This window comes from Macrobrachium rosenbergii, chromosome 23, assembly GCF_040412425.1.
Source record: "Macrobrachium rosenbergii isolate ZJJX-2024 chromosome 23, ASM4041242v1, whole genome shotgun sequence".
In the NCBI taxonomy this organism is placed as follows: domain Eukaryota; kingdom Metazoa; phylum Arthropoda; class Malacostraca; order Decapoda; family Palaemonidae; genus Macrobrachium; species Macrobrachium rosenbergii.
In genome coordinates, this window is record NC_089763.1 from 42,383,444 (window position 1) to 42,409,468 (window position 26,025).

A 26,025-nucleotide genomic window follows, 5' to 3' on the forward strand; every position below is an offset into this window, starting at 1 on the left:
GGAATGATGTCTAATACTTCTCGCATTTACACTGTGGAATGACGTCAGCCTCTTCATACATTCCTAGTTGGAATGATGTCTAATACTTCCAGCATTTACACTGGAATGACGTCTATCTCTTCCTACATTCTTAGTTGGAATGATGTCTAATACATCCTGCATTTACAGTGCGGAATGACGTTTTTCACTTCCTACATTCCTAGCTGGAAAGATGTCCCATAATTCTTGCATTTGGAATGTGGAATGACGTCTTCCTCTTCCTATCATTCCTAGTTGGAATGATGCCTAATACTTCCTGTATTTACAGTGTGAATGGTCTTCTATCTCTCACCATTTTTTTTGTGGAATTTCCTCTCCTTGCCTTTACTGTGGAATGACGTCTACCGTTTTCCAAATTTCTTTTGGAATGAGGTCTACTTCCACTTTACCTACTTGAAATCGCTCTATCTTTTCTTTCAGCAGCTTTGTGGAATGCCGTCTACCTTTTCCATGTTCGCTATGGAATGAGGCCTACCTCTTTCCACTATTACTCTGTAGAGTAATGGGTTTCTTAAATCCCAGTATTTACTCTATAGAATGACGTCGATCTCTTACCACATTTACTCGGGAATAACTTCTACCTCTCCTCATTTATTCTTAAATTAGGTCCACCTTTCTCCACATTTGCTTTTGAAATGCTCTACCTCTCCCACATTTGCTCTGGAAATTGCTCTCCCTCTCCCAACATATTTTGAATTTAAACATTTCTTCGACTGTCTCTTGCCCCCATCTCCCACCCTCTCTGCCAAGTTTTTGGAATTTTCCTTCTGCATTCTTGTTTCGCAGGCTCTCAGGTCAGATGTGGATACTGGGTTTTTCTTCCTGGTCCCACAGACTTCTGACTGGATAGAAAAACGGCCGAGATATCAACCTATTCCGATTTTTTTTTATTTTTTTTTACCAAATGAATAACCTATTTTTTCTCTTGTTCCTTAATCTTTGTCACTATTTTTCTTGTGACAGATAACACTGGTTAATGCTTAACATTTTTCAAAATTAGCTTTTCTCTCCCTATGTTTCTCAGTGCTAACGCAAACTTTAATTTAGAAAAAGTTACTCGAACAGGATTTGGGTCTAAATACTTTGTAGCCATTTTTTCACATAAAGCAGCGAGGTTAAGTGTTCAATCAATCTCTCTCTCTCTCTCTCTCTCTCTCTCTCTCTCTCTCTCTCTCTCTCTCTCTCTCTCTCTCTCTCTTTCGCCCCCATCTTGTCACTTGCAACAGGCACAATAGTAAAATGACGTTAACGATGAAAGCATTCACAGGAGAATAATGTTGAAAAGGTGAATGTCAGCAAGAGTAAGGATTTAGGATTGAGGTAGCTTGATGTATGTTACTACGGAAAACCTGAAGACTCAGAGTTGATGACTCCTTTGTGTGTTTGGTAGTAAATGTTACGGATAATGCTTGGGTGTGAGAAAAGGAGACTCACGAAATAAGCGAGGTAAGGAAGGAAGTTTGAGCTCTACAAAAGTTTTGATCTGGTGAAGGATAAATAGGAAAAATGAAGGCTTTATCACATGAAGGGACTTTTAAGCTTATACTTCTTCATTCTGGAAAGGTTTAGCGTTGAATATAATGATGAATTAAGGTTTACGTTGTAGAAATAAATGATACTCTAGAAATGAACTGAAGAAAAATTTTTGAGACAGAGATATGACGATTAACTTAGCAAGTTTAAGTCAGTAACATTAAGACTATCACATAATCTCACTTTTTTAGCTTTCAACCTTTATGAAAAAAAAATTCCCCTAAGGCCTAAGCAATTTAAGGCCATAAGTATCAGTCTAGCCAGAATTCCAAAATACGAAAATAAATAAGCAAAAATGGCGCCTGCATGTTAGTCTCCCATTTCTCCTTGTTTATTGATGCTGCAGCAACATTATTTTTCCTTGCTGGGTCACCCCAGGTATTACAATTTTAAGAGGCTGAATTTTATTGCTATACGTTTTGTTATATGAAACAATACTCACATAAAATAAAAATGAGAGAGAGAGAGAGAGAGAGAGAGAGAGAGAGAGAGAGAGAGAGAGAGAGAGAGAGAGAGAAAGGAATTCCATTAAGCGCACTATATCAAAATATCACCAGCAATGTTGGTGGAAACCTATTACGATCCGCTTGAATCTAATTTATCGAGCACCAAAGGAACCGGCCGGCTTACACTGAACACCCACATACACACACGCACACACACGCACACACACACACACACACACACATATATATATATATACACATATATACTGTATATATGTATACATATATATAAATATGTATATATATGTATTTATATACATATATATACATATACATATATATATATATATATATATATATATATATATATATATATATATATATATATATATATATATATATATATATATATATATTATATATATTTATATATATTTAAGAAGAGAGAGAGAGAGAGAGAGAGAGAGAGAGAGAGAGAGAGAAATTCCGTCACTAATTAGTGAACGAAGCCTGGGAAAACCTCTGAAATTCTCGCAATAAAAAAATAAACAAATAAATATCTAAGAACAACGAACACGCTGATTGATATGGGCATTAAATCTCCCTCTATCGGACGCAATTAGAGTCTGCAACAACGAAATTAGGACCCACTTTTGGGCTCCTTCCGTTTTTTACCTGCTCACGAATCCAGCTTTCCGTGCTGGAATGTGACCAGGTCGATATGTTTCGGGATATAGGAAACCTCCTGCATTATATTGGAGGAAAAATGAGGAGAAGTTGGTATTGCTCTCCCTTTTGGATAAATGAATTTATGTATGTTTATATATATATATATATATATATATATATATATATATATATATATATATATATATTTATATATATATATGTATATGTATATATATATATATATATATATATATATATATATATATATCTGTTAGAAATAAATTTTTATGATGAAAATATATCAAAAATTAATTTTTATGAAAAAGTCTCAAATTGACGTAGTCTCGCCACGACGTGAAAGGATTATTGATGCGCCTTTAATATGGCTTCCTTTTAATTGTGCTAATGCTTTTTTTACATCTGTCACGTGTCCTCTTTCAAATTATTTGTTTTCCATTAACATTTCTTTTTAGATTTTGTTAAAGATATAAATGATAAAAGGCCTCTACCTTGAATCTGTTTGTTCTACAAATTTTCATCGTGATGAATTGCTGAATTTCTAATAATTTTCTGATAAAATTTCCTAACCTAAAGGATTTGTTAGTATTGTTATTACTCTCGTCGTTCGCAGTCTTCTTCGTAGTGGTTTTTTGTTATTGTTGGCCTGTTATTCCTTTGTCATGCATTTATTGTGCCTAATCATAAACCATTTTGTAAGTATGGTCATTATTATTATCACTATTATTCTTACAACATTTATCCCCTTACCACCCATTTAAACCATTTTGTAAGATGGGTTATTACTATTATTATTATTATCGTAATTATCATTACTAAAGCATTAAACCCCTTACGCCCCATTTCGTGCTATATAATAAATTCATTAACCTTTCCTCGAAGCTCTTTCATGTAAGTAATAATCCCTTTGCTTCCCGGGGCCCTATAGAGAACATCCTGGCTGGCCCAGACTGTGTTTAACCGCCTCCCCAAAGTATGTCGTCACTTTCCCGGGCTCCTAATTTCCGACTGAGGTGCCTTTAACATTTCCTGAACAACCTCCAGCAACTATGTAAACAATTCTAATCATACGTGGGCTCTCTCTCAGTCTCTCTCTCTCTCTCTCTCTCTCTCTCTCTCTCTCTCTATACCCTTCGGGTCGTGTTCATAACCCCAACCCCCACCCCTCCCTCCTCTTCAAGAGAGAAAACGTCTCGGGAGCCTCTCTCTCTCTCTCTCTCTCTCTCTCTCTCTCTCTCTCTCTTCCTCTTCTTTTCTCTTTTCTCTCTTCACTGCCTCTGGTGAGCCTCAGATGTGGAAGAAATGAGATAAAATTCCCCAACTTTTTCGTGTGTGGTAGGTATATCTTCCATTTTTATCTCTCTCTCTCTCTCTCTCTCTCTCTCTCTCTCTCTCTCTCTATATATATATATATATATATATATATATATATATATATATATATATATATATATATATATATATATATATATTCCTTCAGGTCGTCTTCATAATAACAAACCCCCAACCCCTACCCTCCTCTTCAAGAGAGAACACGTCTCGGGAAACTTTTTCTCTCTCTCTTTTTCTCTTTTTCTCTCTTCACCGCCTCTGGCGAGCTTCAAATGATAGAAGAAATGAGATAAAATTCTCCTGTTTTATTTCGTGTTTAGGGGATATCTTCCATTTTTATCTCTCTCTCTCTCTTTCTCTCTCTCTCTCTCTCTCTCTCTCTCTCTCTCTCTCTCTCTCTCTCTCTCTCTCTCTCTGTGTCACACAACCACCCGAGGGATATGTAACAAATGTATGATTCAGAAGAGTCCTTGCATCGTGACCGTTGAAAAAGATGTAGAATTATTTTATTCATTTCTTTCTTCACGCGTATCCTGTAAATTTACTGAGAAAAGAAGATTACCTTCTCTATAAAATGTAATCATGATGATAATAAGAAAAATAAGGAGAAAATAAAAATCCTCCCTCGGCGTAGAGAATCATAGGTACAACAGGAAAACAAGTTTTATATTTCATTCTTGTTTGCCACGATTAAAAAAAAAATAGGAACCCATTTAAACTTTACTTAGCAGGTGAAGAATAAGTAAATATATTTTAATCCTGTGGAATCAAAAATATATATAAATCATAAAAAACACTTTAAAAACTAAATCTCTTTTTCATTCGAATTGCTGAGATCTAGGAAAAAGAAAAGATTAAAAAATTCTCTGACATTGTAAACAAAACAGTATTTCGGTTAAAAATTCAGGATTCCTGTAGTGGAGAGATTGAATGAAATGTAAGAACTGTATAATCTCTTTCATGTCTGTATTTTAAATCAAGAAAAATACTTTAATTCGATATATTAAATGATAATCAACATATGTGATTGATGTTTGAGAAATGGTTCCCACTGGAATAGTCTAAATATATTTTTTTTCTGCCGTGGCTAAGGACTGAGACCGATATAATATAACTCCTTTAAAAAATATATACAATTAGGCCAAAGCAAAAATGAGGTGCTAGAGTTAAAGAACTAGTTTTTTAATTGTGGCTGACAGGCCCAAGCGGAGGATAAAAAATTGCTAAAGTCAAAATGAAAAAAAATATTCTAGATAAAAAACTAAAATGTTTATGACAGGCTGGAGAACAAATTCATAAAAAAATACCATTTTAGAAATACAGAAATATTTTTTCAAGTCCAAATTCAATATAAAGAAGTGAAATTTTGAAAGCATAAGCATTTATCTGACTAAATTTGGGTTGGCTAAATAATGCAATATCGAAATATCATTTCACAGTCTTGAAAAAAACCCCTTTAAAATCTTTGTTTGATTAACCAAGGCTCGAAATGAACAAACCCCTTCTTAAGGCAAATTCTGAAACAAAGAAAGAAAGAAAGAAAGAAAGGAACTGACAGATTAAAAGCGAAATAACCTCTACCTTCTTTTCTCACGACGCAGGTGGAGGACGCCATAGACATCTACTTCAAAAGTTCGTCGCCCGGTGATGACGTCACCAAGGGTCAACCCAAGGACTACTCTTGTCTGCAGAACACCTCCAGCAGGATTAGCAGGTCGAGGCCGGTCATCCCGCCGTTGTTGGAGCTCCACCTCATCCAGCTAGGCAATAAGGTGAGGAAATAGGGGACTTAGTATCCTTTAGGTTCCTGATGACGTCATTTGCAGTCGGGTAAAAGTCAAGCACTGAGATTCTGATGACTGCAGATGACGTCATGGCTGGAAAATTTTAGGCCTAACTTCAGTTCGGCATTTTGACTTTACAGTTTTGTTTGATTCAGCTTCAAAATAATTTAATAATTTAATACTTACACACACACACACACACACACACACACACATATATATATATATATATATATATATATATATATATATATATATATATATATATATATACACCAAGTCGTTTCCCCTGATTGAGGGTGGCTCCCAAGAAAAGAAAAGATAACTACCACTAACACATTTACACTTAAATAAGTAAATTGTATATGTTATCATAACTGATAAATGTGTAGCGAGAGATTCAAGAAGAATATCCGAGCACTATTTGTCACAGGGCGAGTTCTGGGACTCACAGGGTGTCAGGAAGTTTGGCAAAAAGATAAGGCCATGAGTACGGATATAATTACTGAGGCTCATCTTATTAGGGACCAGTGTGAGGTTATACTTGTGCTATATCCCCTCATCCGGTTAGGGTGAGGATATACACCGCTTGGGTTACATCTCATCCAGTCGGGGAATAAGTTGAGAATAAAGTTAGGCAATAAGGTGAGGAAATAATGGTCCTCTTCCTCGTTCAAGCGAAGGAATACTAAATCTTCCCTTCTTTCTGTTAGGTTACAAAGCAACGATATATTAGAGCTGTACCACAGCGAGTTAGGGAACACTGTGGAAGCATATCCTAGCTGCCCCACATCCACTGATGGATCAGTGTTCGGATTTATGAAATTCAGTGAGGAAACAGCGGAGATTTAGTTAGGCAATACATTTCTACCTCACGTCGGTCCAGAAGTCGGGACTTCTTGGATGAGAGATGGGTTTTTCTCAGTTAAGCAATACAGTGAAAATATAACGGAGACGCATTTAACACTGTTAGGCAAGAAGATGATGTTATATTATCCTACACCTCATCAATTAGGCAATTAGGTGAGGATAAATGTTTCTACACCCCATCCATTAAGCAGTAAGGTTAGGATATATTCTTACACCTTATCCATTAGGCATCAAGGTGAGGGTATATTATTTTATCTATTAGGCAACAAGGTGAGGATATATCATCACACACCTCATCCATTAACCAATATAGTGAGGATATATTACCCTACACTTCATCCGTCGCGCAATAAGGTGAGGATATATTATCCTACATCTCACCAATTACGTAATAAGGTTTAGGATATATAATTTAACACCTCGTCCATTAGACAATAAGGTGAGGATATATTATCCTACACCCCATCTATTAGACAATAAGGTGAGGATATATTATCCTACGCCTCATCCATTAGGCATCAAGGTGAGGATATATTATCCTACACCTTAACTATTAGGCAACACAGTGAGGATATATCATCCTGCTCCTCATCCATTAGCCAATACAGTGAGGATATATTACCCTGCACCTCATCCGCCACGCAATAAGGTGAAGATATATTATCCTACTCCTCACCAATTACGTGATAAGGTTTAGGATATATCATTTTACACCTCATCCATTAGTCAATAAGGTGAGGATATATTATCCTACACCCTATCCACTAAACAATAAGGTGAGGATGCATTATCCTATAACTCATCCATTATGCAATAAGGTGAGGATATATTATCCTACACCTCATCCATTAGACAACAAGGTGAGGATTTATTATCCATTAGGAAATAAGGTGAGGATAGTATTATCCTACACCTCATCCGTTATGCAATAAGGTGAAGATTATATTATTCTTCACCTCATCCATTACGCAATTAGGGGCGGATAAATTATCCTAAACCTTATGCAATAGGCAATAAGGTGAGGATAATATTATCCTACACCTCATCCATTCGACAAAAAGGTGAAGATATATTATCCATTAAGAAATAAGGTGAGGGTAATATTATCCTACACCTCATCCATTCGACAATAAGGTGAAGATATATAATACTGCACTTCATCCATTAGACAGACAAAGAGACAGGAATATATTGCACTCTATCCAGGAAGAAAAGTTGATTTATAACTCTTCTTGATTTGTTCGTCGAATATGAAATGGCATTATGGGTCTCAACCTCTCTTTCAAGCTCATAAAAACAATTTTTTCTCTTTGGTTCGGGTCGAGAATTGGTTATGGAAACGCTGCTTCAAAACTCTATTTGAAGGCCAAACTGTTTAACATTAAAGTTATTGACATATTTAAGCCTTTACCAAGCAAAACAACAATAAACTTTCTAGGAATATTAATAATTAAACAAAATTAATTTCTACGTAATGTCGATCCAGAAGTCGAGAATTCTCGGGCTAGAGACAGGGTTTTCTCATCTCTCACTTGAGATGCCCTGGAATCGATCCCGTGGTGAGGTAGAAATTTATATCAGTTTTTCGCACGGTGCTCCTTTTTTACAATAATAATAATAATAATAATAATAATAATAATAATAATAATAATAATAACAGGGTAGACTGTGCTGAATTATCGTACTAAGCAACAACGAAAACATTAATAATAATAATAATAATAATAATAATAATAATAATAATAATAATACCTAAAGGCTTAATAATGAATCAATGTAGGACGTATAACAGTATAAAAAAACAGCAATGATAATCACAATTACAGTAATATATTATCACAGACTGAAACCTTCCTAAAGGGATATAAGCTTCTGTATCCCCTTAATTAGAAATGCATTAGCATAATCCAAGTTCCTCCCATTTTTAAGCCCGAAACAAAATAATCTCTACTAGAGCCCTAACCAACCCCCCCCCCATCTCCCTACCCCCGTCCCCGCCTCCCCTCACCCCTGACCAACCAACCTCTCATGGAAACCCGGAGAGCGTGTATTTAAGACCAGGAGATATTCCGCATTCTCGTCGCCGCTATCACTATGTTGGAATAATCCGGAATTATTATTTTTTTATAAAGAGCTCAGAACCACTTTTTTGTTTTTAGGCATCAGCCGCATATCGTGGAGCGCGTATCATTTTTTTATTTTATTTTTGACGACATAAATAAGTTTTAGTTTATTTTCGCGTTTGAGTTTTTTATTCGTTGCGTCGTAAAAGAGGGAATTCTGGGCTTTGCAGAAGTAAATTGTTGGAATTGCAAAGCAGGAGGGAATGAAAAACTAACAAAGAGCTGAATGGTTTTCTGTCAGAGAAAGCGGGGTTAAACAGGTTATATCTAAAGGCATGAGGCTAAATGAATTTTACACTGAGTGAAGTGAAGTTTGGGAACGAGAGAAGAGAAAGTAAGATTGGTGGGGAGAGAAGAGAAAGTAAGATTGGAGGGGAGAGAAGAAGTAAGATTGGTGGGGAATGAAGAGGAAGTAAGATTGTTGGGAAGAGAACAGGAAGTAAGATTGGTCGGGAGAGAAGAGGAGGTAAGATTGGAGGGGTGAGAAGAAGTAAGATTGGTGGGGAGAGAAGAAGAAGTAAGATTGTTGGGGAGAGAAGAGGAAGTAAGATTGGTGGGGAGAGAAGAGAAAGTAAGATTGGTGGGGAGACAAGAGAAAGCAAGATTGATGGGGAGAGAAGAGGAAGTGAGATTGGTGGAGAGAGAAGAGGAAGTAAGATTGGTGGGGAGAGGAGAGGAAGTAAGATTGGCGGAGAGAGAAGAAGTAAGATTGGTGAGGAGAGGAGAAGAAGTAAGATTGTTGGGGAGAGAAGGAGAAGTAAGATTGGTGGAGTGAGAAGAAGAAGTAAGGTTGGTGGGGAGAGAAGAGGAAGTAAGATTGGTGGGGAGAGAAGAAGAAGTAAGATTGGTGGAGAGAGAAGAGAAAGTAAGATTGGTGGGAAGAGAAGAAGAAGCAAGATCGGTGGAGAGAGAAGAGAAAGTAAGATTGGTGGGGAGAGAAGAGGAAGTAAGATTGGTGGGGAGAGAAGAAGTAAGATTGGTGGGGAGAGAAGAGGAAATAAAATTGGTGGGGAGAGAAGAAGGAGCAAGATTGGTGGAGAGAAAAGAGAAAGTAAGATTGGTGAGGAGAGAAGAGGAAGTAAGCTTGGTGGGGAGAGAAGAAGAAGTAAGATTGGTGGAGAGAGAAGAGAAAGTAAGATTGGTGGAGAGAGAAGAGAAAGTAAGATTGGTGGGGAGAGAAGAGGAAGTAAGATTGGTGGAGAGAGAAGAAGAAGTAAGATTGGTGGGGAGAGAAGAGGAAGTAAGATTGGTGGGGAGAGGAAAAGAAGAAGTAAGATTGGTGGAGAGAGAAGAGAAAGTAAGATTGGTGGGGAGAGAGGAGGAACTAAGATTGGTGGGGAGAAAAGAGGATTGGTAAAATTGGTGGACTGAAGAGAAGAAGGATTGTAGAAGATTACGGAAGATTAATTTAACTCTGATAGTGAAATGAAGAAGGATTTTGGAATTACGGAAGAGGAATTTTGGAGTAACAGAAGAAGGATTTTGGAACGATATATGAGGGATTTTGGAATGACGGAGGAGGGATTTTGGAAGAGAAGAAGAGGGATTTTGGAATGACAGAAGAAGGATTTTAGACGAAATATGAGGGATTTTGGAAGCGGGGAAGAGGGATTTTGGAATGATGAAGAGGGATTTTGAAAGAGAGGAAGAGGGATTTTTGGAATGACAGAGGAGGGATTTTGGAAGAGAGGAACAGGGATTTTGGAATTATGAAGTCATTATGGAATGATGAAAAAGGATTTTGGAATGGTGGAAGAGGGATTTTGAAATGACGGAAGGGGGATTTTGGAATGACAGAAGAGGGATTTTGGAATGACGGGAGCGGGAGAGATTTTGGAATGACGGAAGAGGAGTGTTGAAATGACGGAAGTGGGATTTTAGAATGACGGAAGAAGGGCTTTGGGGTTACGGAAGAGCGGATTTTGGAATGACAAGGATTTTCAAATGACATAAGTGGGATTTTAGACTACTAAAGAGAGATTTTAGAATTACAGAAGAGCGGATTTTGGAATGATGGAAGAAGCATTCGAAAGTGACGTTTTTCAGTTTATATTATCCAGGCGTCAAAATAATAAATGTCACCAACACCTTTTTTAACAAGAAGAGGAATCTTTGATTTCTAAAAGACTAGATTTCAGACTGATGGAAAAGGAATCTTAGACTGAAGGAAAGACGAAATCATTCAGACTGCTGGAATAAGACCTTTGGAATGAGGAAAAAGCTTTCTGGAATTTTAGAAATAAGACTTGAGCTGATTGGAGGCAGATTCCTGGAGCGATGAAAAAAAGATTTTTGCGGATGGAAAATTAATAGAGCTGGTTTTGAATGAAACTCATTAAATTTGTCGAAGGGAGAAATAGAATATTGGCAAAGATGGAAAGAAAATTATTTGGAGATTTTTTAAAGGTATTATTTTCCCGAGTAACAGATATCAAGTATACTCGATTTGAAATGAAACGGTTAAAAATAATGTTAAACCCACCAATGTACCGATTTTTATTAGTGAATTTTAATGTTCGAAAAAACTCAGCTAGGTTCCACCCAGGAAAAATATCCTTTTTACATGTACAATAATTGCTAATGAAGATTAGATCCGAAGAACCTATGTTTCATTCACCATTCGAGACCTTGTTAATGGTACCACCTTTTCATGGCATAAGTTGTTCGCATACCGTGAACAGCGATGCTCCATGGAGCCATAGTAATATCGGCAATAGTCAGATTATTGCCAGTATTTAAAGAATAGTTTTACAACTCTTCTAGGGCTGGCCCTATGGATTAGTTAGTAATCTTATATGTAGGCTACAATTCATTTGTAATAAATTAGATTTTATTTAGGAGGTTACAGTGTTTTAAAAATTTTTAAATTGTTTCCAGAGAAAATTCTTCATTCACTGCCAGCTGTTCAGATATTTGGCATCGTCGACGTGGCCCCGAAATTCATTTTTCATAAATCTCCCGCGAGCAAGTTTATTGACGAAAGTTTTTTAAGAGCAACAAAAAGTTTCCCGCATGAAGATTTTGCTCAGGTTGCTAAGGATAAAGTTCCAGAGCATAATGGGACACTCCTATTCATCAGAATCATCAAACAAACTTGTGACATTCATTTCCGAAGAGGAAATGAAATCGGCGATCCCATGTGTATTCTTCTCATCGAAAAAGAAAATTATATCGATCGGTTTTCGTTTTTATTTGTTTGTCTATTTTTTCTTTGGCAAATTATCCGATTTGATGTACGTTCATTCTCTGTAATCATTACTTGGTTTGATTTATTTACCTTATGTTATTTCTAAAAGAAACGACCAACATATCAAACCATTTCCTTGCTAATATCTTCCATGTAAGTTTTCCCTTACAATCTTCTATTTCTCCATTAGTAGTTCGGTGAAGCTACATTTCACATCGGCGTTACCCCCAGGCACTCATAACTGACGCACAAATTAATTTTCTCGCCAACAGATGGCACTACAACGCATGTTTGGTAGATTTTCTCGTAAAGTCGAGGCTGCCTTAATTCGTTGCTATGCTTCCGTTTATTGTCGGTTTCGGAGTCACTCGGGAGCGTTCGCTTCAGCCCCTCAGAGCGAGACTGGATTTCGATTTGCACCGATGATTGTGTTTATTGCTCACGGATCGGATGGGGAGGCGTGAGACAGAATGAAGCCAGTGGCCTGGATAGGCGGAAGGGATAGAGAGAGAGAGAGAGAGAGAGAGAGAGAGAGAGAGAGAGAGAGAGAGAGAGAGAGAGAGATAGGGGCGATGAAACAGACTGCAAGTTATGTGAATGGAATGGGGCAAACCCATTTACGTAATTCTGTGACCAGTTTAAATCCTGGTTAAGGGGTACAAGTGGCAATTAGTTCTACTTATAATAAGGGGCTCTGAGCGGCGAGAAGTCAGAATGAGGCTGAAAAGCTAGGGGAAGGAGAGAGAGAGAGAGAGAGAGAGAGAGAGAGAGAGAGAGAGAGAGAGAGAGAGAGAGAGAGGCTGGTTAGATCAGCCAGAGTAAACTGGCCTCATGCCAGCACGAACCTTTGCCCAAAATGTCGTAAGATATTGATCGTGGATAAAGGACCCGATGTGTACATCTGGACCCTGACCAACCAACAGAAATGAACATAAAAACTTCATAATAGATATGCATTTTTTATCTAATTATCGTTCCCATTGTTCGTGTCCAGTCATGAAGAAAAATAGTTTTAAATATTTCTGTGGAATAATATTCAGCAGTGAGTTAAGCCACGCGTGTTCATTTAGGTTATGAGTGCACGTACAATACATAAATGATGCTCTGTTTCTATATATAAAATGATATTTAGTATCCTGTTTTTTTTTAAATTAGATGTAGGTTGAGTTTTATTATAAACACACACAAATATATACATACAGACATAATATATATATATATATATATATATATATATATATATATATATATATATATATATATATATATATATATATATATATATATATATGTGTATATATATATATCTCTGTCTGTGTACGTGTGTATGTGTGTACGTGTGTATGTGTGTATGTGTAAGAGAGAGAAGGAGAAACATACTTTTTAATGTTCCTTCTCTCTTTCCCTCGCAAAATAAATGAGAAAATTATAACTTCCATTACTTCCTTTGACCTTAAAAACCTGTTCTTTTCCTTCCCCCTTCTTTCTCTTGCCTTGGTCTGACCTTTACTACATAAGCGCTGATGGGTGCCAACCCCATCGGCCTCTTAAATGGTAAGCATTCGGTTGCACGTAACCCTGTCAAGCAAGTTCAGTTAAATGTGTTTGCTTTTGTGTGTGTGTGTGTGTGAGAGAGAGAGAGAGAGAGAGAGAGAGAGAGAGAGAGAGAGAGAGAGAGAGAGAGACATAAGATACGCTCTATTGAGTTTCACGGCAAATGACCTGAGATGACCTCCTTCAACCCCAATTAACTTATCAGCCAAATGCGAACTGGAATTAAACTTGGCTTTGGCCGTAATGTAATTTTATCCCTAAATGCCATATAATGAAAATAAACGCTGTCACGCATTATACCTTTTAAAGCCATTCATTTCTATCGCTTCAGTTAAAGTTAAATTTTTCCCATTATTAAAAATACTTATTCATTTACATTCCTCCATTGTTTCTTCATTCATATTCCGTCATTTCATTCATTTGCGACCGAAGAAATAAAAAAAAAAAAAAAGGGGGGGGGGAGGAAAAGTTTAACTCTGCACGCCGGATATGAAAGATTTTTACAACAGAAATAGAAAAAAGTTGAAGGCCATAATGCATCGCAAACTCGCTTCTGGTCTTATAAAAAAGAAAAAAAATATTTCGCTCTGGTGCGTTGCAGGATTTTTTTTATGGATTGTGGTGAATCTTGCTTTGTATGTTACGTGATGAGAGGTATTCAGAAACGCACTTATTCGCAATTATTTTCATATAATGCACTCGATATAGTGATGATAATGACAGCTGTAATAATGATACTTGAAGAGTTGAATAATAAAAACCTGAATGATAACTCCAACTATAACTTCAGCGTACATAATATGAAATGGAATAATAAATGTTATTATAATCTACGGAGTGAAACTGTAGAGAAATAAAATACTCTTGTATTCCTAATTAGCAAAGCTTTAGTATAATTCTACTTCCTTTTATTTGTAAGTAACCGCAAAATATAAATAGGAATTCCTTCACCCCCCCCCAACTACCCCCTCCACTCACCCTCGTCCTAACCTCCCCTCCTTCCCCCAATAAGCAAAACCGTGTCTATTCAAGACCAGAGAGAGACTCCATATTCTCATTGTTAAAATCACTCTCTGCAATGACACAGATTTAATTTTACGAGCAGTTGAATTATTTTCATGGCCTGCGCCTCACCGTATAAAGGATTTTATTTCCATTTAAGTTTTGAGAACGCTGTGACAAGACCACGGTTTTTTAGTGGTTATTTTCATTTTATGACACGAGAAATGAAGGTAAAGCTGATCTTTGGGGCTTAAAAAGTGGAAAGAAGGATTTTATGAGTGAGAAAACAAGGTTAAATACGGTTTTTGAGGTGGGAGGAAAATGCGTTTTTTTTCTCAGGGGGTGGGTGGAAGGGGGAGGGCGGGGGAGATGAGAGAAGAGGAAATTTGACCTGATTTAAGAGGAGTAGTTTAGACTGGTGAAAGAAGAATTTTTGCTTCGTGTAAGAGGAAATATGACTTGATGTAAGGGGGAATACATAAGACTGATGGAAGAGGAATTCTGACCACACATAAGAGGAAATTTGACTTGATGAATGAGGAATAGTTTAGACTGAAGAAAGAGGAATTTTCACTTCGTATAAGACCAAATGTGAATTGATGGGAGGGGAATACTTAAGGCTGATGGAAGAGGAATTTTGACTACACATAAGAGGAAATTTGACTTGATGAAAGAGGAATAGTTTAGACTGATGAAAGAGGAATTTTCACTTCATGTAAGACGAAATGTGACTTGATGGAAAAGGGAATACTTAAGAATGAGGGAAGAGGAATTTCAACTTCATGTAAGAGGAAATTTGACCACATTTAAGAGGAATAGTTTAGACTTACGAAAGAGGAATTTTCACTTCATGTAATACGAAATGTGATTTGATGGAACGGGGAATACTAAAGGCTGATGGAAGAGGAATTTCGACTTCAAGTAAGAGGAAATTTGACCACATTTAAGAGGAACAGTTTAGACTTATGAAAGAGGAATGTTAAATTCATGTTAGAGGTAATGTTACTTAATAAAAGAGGAATTTTGGAATGATGAAAGAGGAATTTTAGACTGATGAAAGAGGAATGTTAACTTCACGCAAGAAGAAATTTTACTTCATGTAAGAGGAAATCGTACTTCATATAAATGGACTTTTGCCTTCATGTAAGAGGAAATTTTACTTGATGAAAGAGGAATTTCGACTTCGTGTAAGAGGAAATTTTACTTGATAAAAGAGGAATTTCGACTTCGTGTAAGAGGAAATTTTACTTGATGAAAGAGGAATTTCGACTTCGTGTAAGAGGAAATTTTACTTGATGAAAGAGGAATTTCGACTTCATGTAAGAGGAAATTTTACTTGATGAAAGAGGAATTTCGACTTCATGTAGGAGGAAATTTTACTTGACGAAAGAGGAATTTCGACTCCATGTAAGAAGAAATTTTACTTCAAGCAAGAGTAAGTTCACGTTAGAAGAAATTTGACTTGTTGAAAGAGGAATTTCGACTTCATGTAAGAGGAAATTTGAACTGATGAAAAAGGAATAATTTTGACTTCATATAAGAGGAAATTTGACTTGATGAAAGAGAAATTTTGACTTGATGAAAGAGGAATTTTGACTTGATGAAAGAGGAAGTCTGACCTGATGAAAGAGGAATTTTGACTTCATGTAATTGGAATTTCGACTTCATGATGAGGAAATTTGACTTGATGAAAGAAAAATTTTGACTTGATGAAAGAAGAAATCTGATTTGACGAAAGAGGAATTCTGACTTCATAGAAGAGGAATTTAGACTTCATGTAAGAGGAAATTCGACTTGATGAAAGAGGAATTTTGCCTTCATGTGTAAGAGGAAATTTGACTTGTTGAAAGAGGAACTTTGGAATGATGGATGAGGGTTTTTTGGGGGGAGTTATTGGAGAGGGATTTAAGGTTGATGGAAAAGGGCATTTAGATTTCTGGAAAGGGAATTTTGGACTGATGGAACAGGAACTTTAGAATGATGGGAAAGGAAGTTTGTATCAGTTTAAGAGGAAGTTTGAGCTGACAGAAGAGGAATTTTGATCTGACCTGAGAGGTATTTTAAAGAAACTGAAGAGGAATTGTGGTCTGGTGAAAGAGGAATTTTGACATTCAGAAGAGGAATTTGGATTAAGGAAAGAGGTATTTAGAAAAATTAAGAAGAATGATCAAATTAATGAAAAGGTTCTTAAAAACAACGTACCATGTTTGGGCAATAACGAACTGATGTGAGGTCCATAAAAATTTTGTTTATGCAACACATAAGAAAGGTGATTAAGGTGAATTTTATTAATGTCAAATTTTACAATTTTAAGGATTTTTAACAACACCAAATTCACATAAGGCTGTATTTACCATGGACAATATTTCGTTTTAAAATTTCCTAGATAAGATAAATTGAAAGTCCATTTTGCGTTCAGTCTATGCTAATTTTATTAGCAAATGCTTAAATGAACGACGGTGCCGAGAGAGAAACGAGAATTGTTTTTCATAACTCCCCATGACGAAGTTATTAAGGAAAGTTTTCGAATAATTATAAGTTTCCCAGATAAAATCTGGATAACTTTGAAAGCAAAGTGGATTCCCCTCTCTGATTGTAAGTCAACAGGAGGCAATCATTTTCGCTCACGGAATGATGCACAGGTTTCTGTTTATGAAATCTGCTGATCATATTCATCAGAACTGTGTAAACACTACAACTAATTTACAAAGATCTTTTGTCAATGCTTTGATGTTTAGAATAAGTTCTCCATTTAAAAATTTAACCAGAATTTGTGAATGAAATTAAGAAATTCATTTTTCATGCCAGGATTCTAATGTGGTATAAGAAAGTAGCTCCTTTCCTTAAGAAGACAGCAGCAAAAATATGTTTGTTGCTATCACACAGGGTTCCTGTCACTAGTTTACTCTCTTCCAAAGGTTCGTTCATTCCTGTGGCTTCACAATGAAATTCACTTCATCCCCAGAAGAAATAATAAACTAGCGACAGAAACCCAGTGTGATCGCCATAAGCATAATTTTACTATTGACTTCCCAAGGTAAGAAACTACATTTATCTTAAACCAAATTAGAATTCTGGCTTTAAAGATGAATTTCTTCCCAAGCTGTTAGAGAGAACGCTCCTCGTAAACAGATTCACCTTCTACAACTTCCCTTCATCCTTCGTCATTTTCATTTCCTTTTGCAGCTTCTCTAAACTCCATTCCCCAACGCAACTGTTCCGGCCGCTTATAATTGACGCGCAAGTTCATTCTCTCGTCAATAGATGGCATTGCAACACATGTTTGGCCGAGTTTCTCATAACGTCGAGGCTACCTTAATTCGTTGATACGCTTCCGTTTATTGTCTGTACGAGTCGCTCGGGTGCGTTCGCTTAAAGCACTCGCAGCGAGATTGGATTTCGATTTGCACCGATGATCGTGTTTATTGCTTAAAGCTCTGGCGGGATGAGGTGGGACAGAATGGAGCCACTTGCCCGGCTAAGCGGAAGGGGCTTTGGTTTGGGATAATGGAGAGAGAGAGAGAGAGAGAGAGAGAGAGAGAGAGAGAGAGAGAGAGAGAGAGAGAGAGATAAAGTTTTTAAGATTCAGTTGCTATTTACACAGAGAGAGAGAGAGAGAGAGAGAGAGAGAGAGAGAGAGAGAGAGAGAGAGAGCTAAAGTTTTCAAGATTCAGTTGCTGTTTAGAGAGAGAGAGAGAGAGAGAGAGAGAGAGAGAGAGAGAGAGAGAGAGAGAGAGAGAGAGAGAGAAGTTTTTAAGATTCAGTTGCTATTTACAGAGAGAGAGAGAGAGAGAGAGAGAGAGAGAGAGAGAGAGAGAGAGAGAGAGAGAGAGAGAGAGACGTAAAGTTTTCAAGATCCAGTCGGTGTTTAGAAAGAGAGAGAGAGAGAGAGAGAGAGAGAGAGAGAGAGAGAGAGAGAGAGAGAGAGAGAGAGAGAGAATTACAATCTGTACATATAGGTATGATATAACAAAGTTTTTAAGTTTAAGTTGCCATTTGTGTGACTTACCTGAAGTCCCTTTCAGGACTTGGATGAGTGACCACTAGGAAGTATGAGACACCTTTGTTGCGTAAATCCTCACGACCATTTCTGAAGCCTGCGGCAGACCTTAGGGGCTTGTTGTGGGCTGCAATAAAAAAAAACAATGATTCTTAAAAATCTAAAAGAAGTGAATTTTAACCTAATTAGTCACAGTTTTCTAGCTGACAGGTCATATCATTGCCTGGGTACACAACGGACACACAGTGAACATTCAGTTTACCGATTTTCTTACATATCTGGATGGGATTTTCATGAAATCCTGGGAAAATTCATCTTGGAATGAAAATGAGATCTTCACCTTTCCCACTCCGAGGTTCGAACTCGTGAAGAGAGAGAAATTTCTCTAAAATAAGGCCGTTTTATTTCCATAGATTTGGTAAATGTAACCGACTGATTTTACATTAGCATTTAATGCTCATTTCAGGATTTGAACGCACTAATCAGACAACAATTTATTTATATTATTTTTCTCTCTGACCACATTATGGTTCGTAATCAATCATGCAATAACAGACCTCTACGGTTAGTTTGTAATTCTATAATACCCAGAACCCATTTAAACTTGCTGTTTACGAATTCATGCGATAATGTGGTTACGAAGGTTGTGAGAGCAGAGTTCTGTAAAAATACAAAAAGTTCTATTCATCCATTTCCAGTTTCATTAAGAAATCTGGAAAGTTTTCCAAGAAGCATTTGAATATATTTCAGAGTCGAAACCAACTTTGCAAGTGCTAAGATGTTACATAATTCTGATGGCTATGCTTATTCTAGACCTTCTGTCTATCTGTCTGTTCATCTATCTATCTATCTATCTATCTATCTAATCCATAGGACAGGAAAAGTTATTTTGTTAAGGTATCACTATGGACCCCACCACCACAGAACTCAGGAAAATAGGATGATAATTCTGTCGCTCCCTCCTTGATTAAAACCTGCTCTATTTCATCCCCTTTCTTTCTCCTTCTTTTATCTGACTGTGCTCCAAATGAAAAAATATCTGCCAGTCCCACCCGTCTCTGTATTTGAAGTTATTCATTGTTATGTGACTATATAAGTACTTAACTTCTTTTTCTTCTCATTGTCGGTCGAATCGTTTGTCTCTCTGTCTGTTTCGGTGCTTTAGACAACTTATTTTAGTTATATTAGTTATTTGCTATTTGTGTCTGCTAGCTTATACACCTTTGCATTCTTAAATATATTACCAAGAGTTGATATTTTCATGCTCATACTAGATGCTTGTAAGAGGCATATTTGATGCTGATGAATAAATATTTGTACATGTGCACGTAAGGAAGAGAAGAGAGAGAGAGAGAGAGAGAGAGAGAGAGAGAGAGAGAGAGAGAGAGAGAGAGAGAGAGAGAGAGAGCTACTATATTGTGTTTCACAGAACAGCAACCTAAGATGGCAGTCTTCAATCCTCATTACTATGTTAGCCAGGATAAACCTAATCGAAAATGGCCTTGAACTCATTGCAATCGCTAATTTTGCTGTGATAAATACGGATGTTTTGAAATATTTATACTTTAAAACACTATTCATTTGTAATACTTAATTCAGTAATATAATCTTATCGTAACTGCAAATATTTACTCATTTATTTGTTACATCATACTTATTACATCAGTCCAATTCGTTTGAAATCCAATTGAAGATAACTCTGCGGTATCTGCACGCCAAGTTTGAGCTATTAATCAATATTTTATTTTATATTACTCGGCGGAAGGAAAAATTAGATGCCATAATGCTTCAAAGACTCGCTTCCAGGCTCGTAATACTATTTGGCTCTGGTTCGAAAGCGAGGAATAGCTATAAAAGAAGGGAACGTTGCTGGTATCGCTAAGTATAGCGCTTAATGAGAGAAATTTACGAAGGCGGAGTTAAATATCTATTTTCGAATACGAGAAAGATACACGTTCGAGTACATTTCAAATTTCAAGAACAGTTTTAGAAGAAGAACGTCTTCCCTATAGTGTAGTAAATACTGACTCGATCATAAAAAGTTAGATAAGTAAAATAAAAAAAGAACGTTATCTTGCACACATGGACTTTGTCACCTACTTGTTGAAATAACTGTCATGGATATCATTCCACTGCACACACCAGTCAAACCAAAGTTAATCAGTTTACGATAGTCAGAGATAAATAGCATCTTAAATACATTATACTGAAGAATAAAAGACAATCGCTAAAGCTATTTCATTACACGTATTAGTAAAGGCAATGATACAATGCCAGTTGTCTTTAAGAACTAGTCGATGCATGTGCTATCGGTACTGAACTTACACACACACACACACACACACACACACACACATATATATATATATATGTATACACACATACATACACACATACACATATACACACACATATATACACATACATATATATATATATATATATATATATATATATATATATATATATATATATATATATATATATATATATATATATATGGCTCAATACATTATGTAGCCATTATGATCAAATATCATCATGATGATAATGACAAGGAAATGAAAACTAGGAATAGCAATGATAATGTTAGGCGATGATAATAATTTCAAAAACAATAGACAAAAATCTAAATAATAAAAACGTGGAATATTATTAATTATAATACAAACTGGAACTGAAAGGAATGGAATAATAATAATAATAATAATAATAATAATAATAATAATAATAATAATAATAATAATAATAATAATAATAATAATAATCAGATTGAAACTGAAAGGAACGGAGAAATTCCGTATCCCTTAATTTAAAAAAAAAAATCAGCATAATCACAGTTCCTTCCATTTTTAAAAACCCCAGACCCCTACCAACCATAAATATGAAACCACTGTTCCCCCTCCCCACCTGCCAAAATAATTTATCTGGACTCCTCCACCCACCCCCAACGCAGCCCGCCCATACCCCACCCCAAAATCCCAAGGCACCATAAACAGCAAGCATTCAAGCCCAGGAAACGTTCTGTATTTTCGTTGTGGAAATCACTCCCCGAAATGACTCAGATTCATTTGTATGAATGGCTGAATTATTTTCAGAGTCTGTGCCATAGCCTGTACAGTATTTCGTTTCCATTTTTTTGTTTTTCCTTTTTAATTTGTTTTTGAAAACGCTGCGAATGAACTCTGCATATTTTTCGCGTTTATTTTTGCTCTATGGCTGTATAAATGGATATGAAGCTTAGCTTTACGGAGGTAAATGGTTGGAAGTAGAGATCACAAGCGAATGAAAGCGGACAAAAAATATTAAAAAAAAGCAGAGGAAAGGGATTTTATGAGTGACAAAACAAGGTTAAAAGATTATTTTGCTTTTTTTTTGCAGGAATCAGGAATTTTTTTTTCATGCAGAAGTGAAAAGTTTGGGAATACGAGAAGAGGAGGTTTGGCGGATGGGAGGGAGTGGTAATTTGGGACTGATGGAATCGGAATTTTTTTTTATATGGAACAGGAGTTTTGGACTGATGGAAAAGGAATTTTGGTCTGATGAAAAAGGAATTTTTGACTGATGGAAAAGGAATTTTGGTCTGATGAAAAAGGAATTTTTGACTGATGGAAAAGGAATTTTGGACTGATGGAGGAGGAATTTTGGACTGATGGAGGAATTTTGGACTGATGGAAAGGGAATTTTGGGCTGATGGGAGAGGAACTATGGACTGATAAAAAAGGAATTTTGGACTTATGGAAGAGGAATTATGGACAGGATGAAAAGGAATTATGGACTGATGGAAAAGGAATTATGGACTGATGAAAAAGGAGATTATGACTGATGGAAGAGGAATTATGGACCGATGAAAAAGGAATTGTGGACTAATAGAAGAGACATTTTGGATTAATGGAGGAGGAATTTTTGACTGATAGGAAAGCAAATTTGGACTGATGGAAGAGGAACTTTGGACTGATTTTAATATTTTAATTACATTTTTACTTACGTGTTTATTAATTTGTTAATTTATCTCTTTTTCTAATAACTGATCTCCTCTTTCTGTATTTCCCATTACCTTCTGTTCTTTCGAATGAACACCATATTCCTCGGAAACTTGAACTTCAAGTCAATGGCCTTTTGGGCTTGTTCCATATGAATATGGTTCTTTTTCTGTATAATAATAATAATAATAATAATAATACTAATAATAATAATAATAATAATAATAATAATAATAATAATAATAATGAACTGCGTCAGTTCATTATTATTACGAATCTGCAGGTCAACCATTCACCTAATGTGTCCATACAATGACCAACGTGCTAGGATGCCCAAACGTTTCCCCAGATCATTTCTGAATCGTTCTCCACTGAAGACAGTCTAACCCGAATTTCAGAAGGTAATGAAGAGATTCTTCATCTACGCTAAGAATCGACTGTAGGTTAGGAGAAGTGTCTTTTTGTACTTTGACAGCGAAAAACGTGAAATTTTAATAACTTACTGTAGATCATACCCTGTTTCTTGCCTCTTTTGCTAATTGTATTATCTCCATATATTTTGTTATTCCTTATGGTTTTGTAGTTCGATTACTCAATTATTTAACAGCATGCCCAAAAGATGTAAGTCAATGTATAAGATAATTTTATTTCGAGGAAACTGTTTCGAGTAAATGGCTTCCCTTGTAACTTTCCTTTCACCTCTCTGTCCTTTTATCCCTCTCGTTTTGCTGTATTTAACTTACATTATTCTTACAAGACAGAGCCATCATTTATAACCATTTCCTTGCTAGGCGCTTCCCTGCCATAAAAGTTTCCCCTCATAATCTTCCTTCTTATCTTTCAGCAATGTGTTTAAACTAAATCACCCACAGGCTTTAATTTTCTCTGGTCGCTCATAATTGACGTATAGATTCATTCTTTCGCCAATAGATGGCACTGCGACGCATGCTTGGTCGAGTTCCTCGTGACGTCAAGGCTGCCTTCATTCGTTGATATGCATCCGTTTACTGTCGGTCTTGGAGTCACTCGGGAGCGTTCGCTTCAACCGTTCTCATTGAGATTGGAATTTGTTTTGCACCGATGGTCGTGTTTATTGCTTAGAGTTCTGGTGGACGAGATGGGATGGAATGGAGCATATTCCAGGTGAAGGGGACAGATTTATGCCATGTCTTTAACTGTGTGGATGACAGCCTTCAAGCGCAACATGCCACTGGCACGTAAGCTGACGCGAACATTATTGAAAATTGCGATGAACCTGAAAGGTCTGAGGACATTTTGTGAGTGGCAAGCGATCAAAATGAGTATTAGAAACAGAGTTGAAATTGAAATTGGAATATAAAATTTTGGCCAAAGGCCAAGCGCTAGGACCTATGAGATCTTTTAGCGCTAAAAGGGAAATTGAGAGCGAAGGTTTGAAAGGTGTAACAGGAGGAAAACCTCGTAGTTGCACTATGAAACAATTGTTAGCAGAGTGTGGGAAGTAAGATGACAAAAAGATAATATGAACGGATATACAGTAAAGTGAATGAAAGGGGCTGCAGTTAGGTGCCCAAGGGACGCTGCAAAGAACCTTATGTAATGTCTACAGTGAACAGCGTGAGGTGCACTGATGGTACCAAACTCCTACGGGGGATTAGACTTATGGTGTGTGAGTTAATGACCACGTCTTTTAGCTTACAAATCCTATTACTTTGCTTATTTCGGGAAATAGATTCATCTTTGAGGTAATAAATACTCATTTATCTCTACATCTCTCATTTCCACAGGTCGTGTTCCGTTATAATAATATCATTAATAGTAAACTTGTTTACAAATATCCACATAGGAACTGAAATACACCTATTCATGAATATCAAGAAAATGATGGAATAATGGTCTATTGAAAGGATTAATGAACCGGTAAATGAAATAGCAGAGTATTCACAAAGGGATGAAGTAACACTAGACGGAGAAAGGACTAATGAGGCTGAATCTTTAAAATGTTCAGGAAAGATGATATTCAGTACGGGTTCTCTCGAGTTGGAATTTAGCGACAGACTGAAAAAAAAGGCAAATCAAACAATGGGCAGACTGAATAAGACTTGGAAATCAGACTGAAATTGCATACAAAAATAAGATTAAACCTAAGCCTAGTACGATCTGTGTTGGTTTGCGGACATAATCATAGTGTGATAATGGAACTATGTCAACAAAGACATTTTGTCCATTTAAGAATAAAACTTTAAGAAGAATATTAGAAGTCGTGTGGCAGGACAGAATTTGGAATAACACTGTAAAGTATCTGTAAGTTGCAGAAAAAGTTCATTATACCTTAGTTTTACCAGACCACTGAGCTGATTAACAGCTCTCCTAGGGCTGGCCCGATGGATGAGACTTATTTTACGTGGCTAAGAACCAATTGGTTACTTAGCAACGGGACCTACAGCTTATTGTGGAATCCGAACCACATTATAGCGAGAAATGAATTTCTATCACCAGAAATAAATTCCTCTAACTCTTCATCAGCCGGCCGGGGAATCGAACTCCGGCCGAGCGAGTGACAGTCCGCAGCTCTACCGACTCACCCAACGAAGAGCTGTGTAAGCCGCAGAAATTCCATATGTAGATGAGTTAAAGATGAAGGGATATGGTAATGGTTTGGACATGTCCTTCTCAAAACCAGAAGGAGAATAGTACGTATTAGTGACAGCTGGTTTCCGATAGGCACCAGAAGTGTTAGAAGGCCCAGACCTACTTGGATGAGAACTATGAGACGGGCGGTTGGAGATATGTGGAGATTTGTAGAAAATAAAGTGCAAGGGAGACATGAGTGGCAGAATTGCCGTCATGCTGTGTTGGAGGCGATGATGATGATGATGATGATAATGACAAAATTAAATTAAGATGATGCTGTTTATACATTTCCGTTCGCGTTTCGTTTCCAACTGCTCATTTCAATGACGATTCGAAAAGTGAGTTCTAAGATGGAAACATTTAAAGTGGATAATATACTCTCAAACTCCATATTTCTATGTAAAGTGTTAATAGGCATACTGTCAACATATTTAAGACATAACTTGTGGTTAGAGCTGTATCGAATACGTTATTATAGGTTCTCCTTGAATGAATTCAAAGCACGAAATTATTATTCTTTAAACATTCACAAATGTATTAATACGAGAATTTTTCATTGACGTAAACATTAACATCCAATGAGGATATTCTTTACCATAATGGCATTTACTTTCAAGTTTATTTAGACATTGCTCTACTACTATTACTGTTGGTGATACTACAACTTCTACCTCTAGTTAAGTGCTATTATTGCTACTATCATAGCTGCTGATCTGCTTGAATTAATTATTTTTTTTAGCAATCTTAAGTGAGTTTTTTCATAAATCCATTAAACGTCATTTTTTTTTTTACTTTCATATATTAAAACTTCCTCTCTCATTCTTTCCTCACCACTAAGAACCTCCAACACTCCCCTCCAACACTGCCTCTCT

General features: G+C 36.4%; 1 protein-coding gene across 1 annotated transcript in view; it reads left to right on the forward strand.

Annotated features, from left to right (window-relative positions):
- LOC136851550 (uncharacterized) overlaps positions 1–26,025 on the forward strand; it is a 235,555-nt gene that overhangs the window by 194,317 nt on the left and 15,213 nt on the right. Inside the window, exon 4 of the mRNA XM_067125807.1 lies at positions 5,639–5,809. Within this exon, the coding sequence (XP_066981908.1) occupies positions 5,639–5,809 (171 nt within the window). The remainder of the gene's footprint in view (positions 1–5,638; positions 5,810–26,025) is intronic.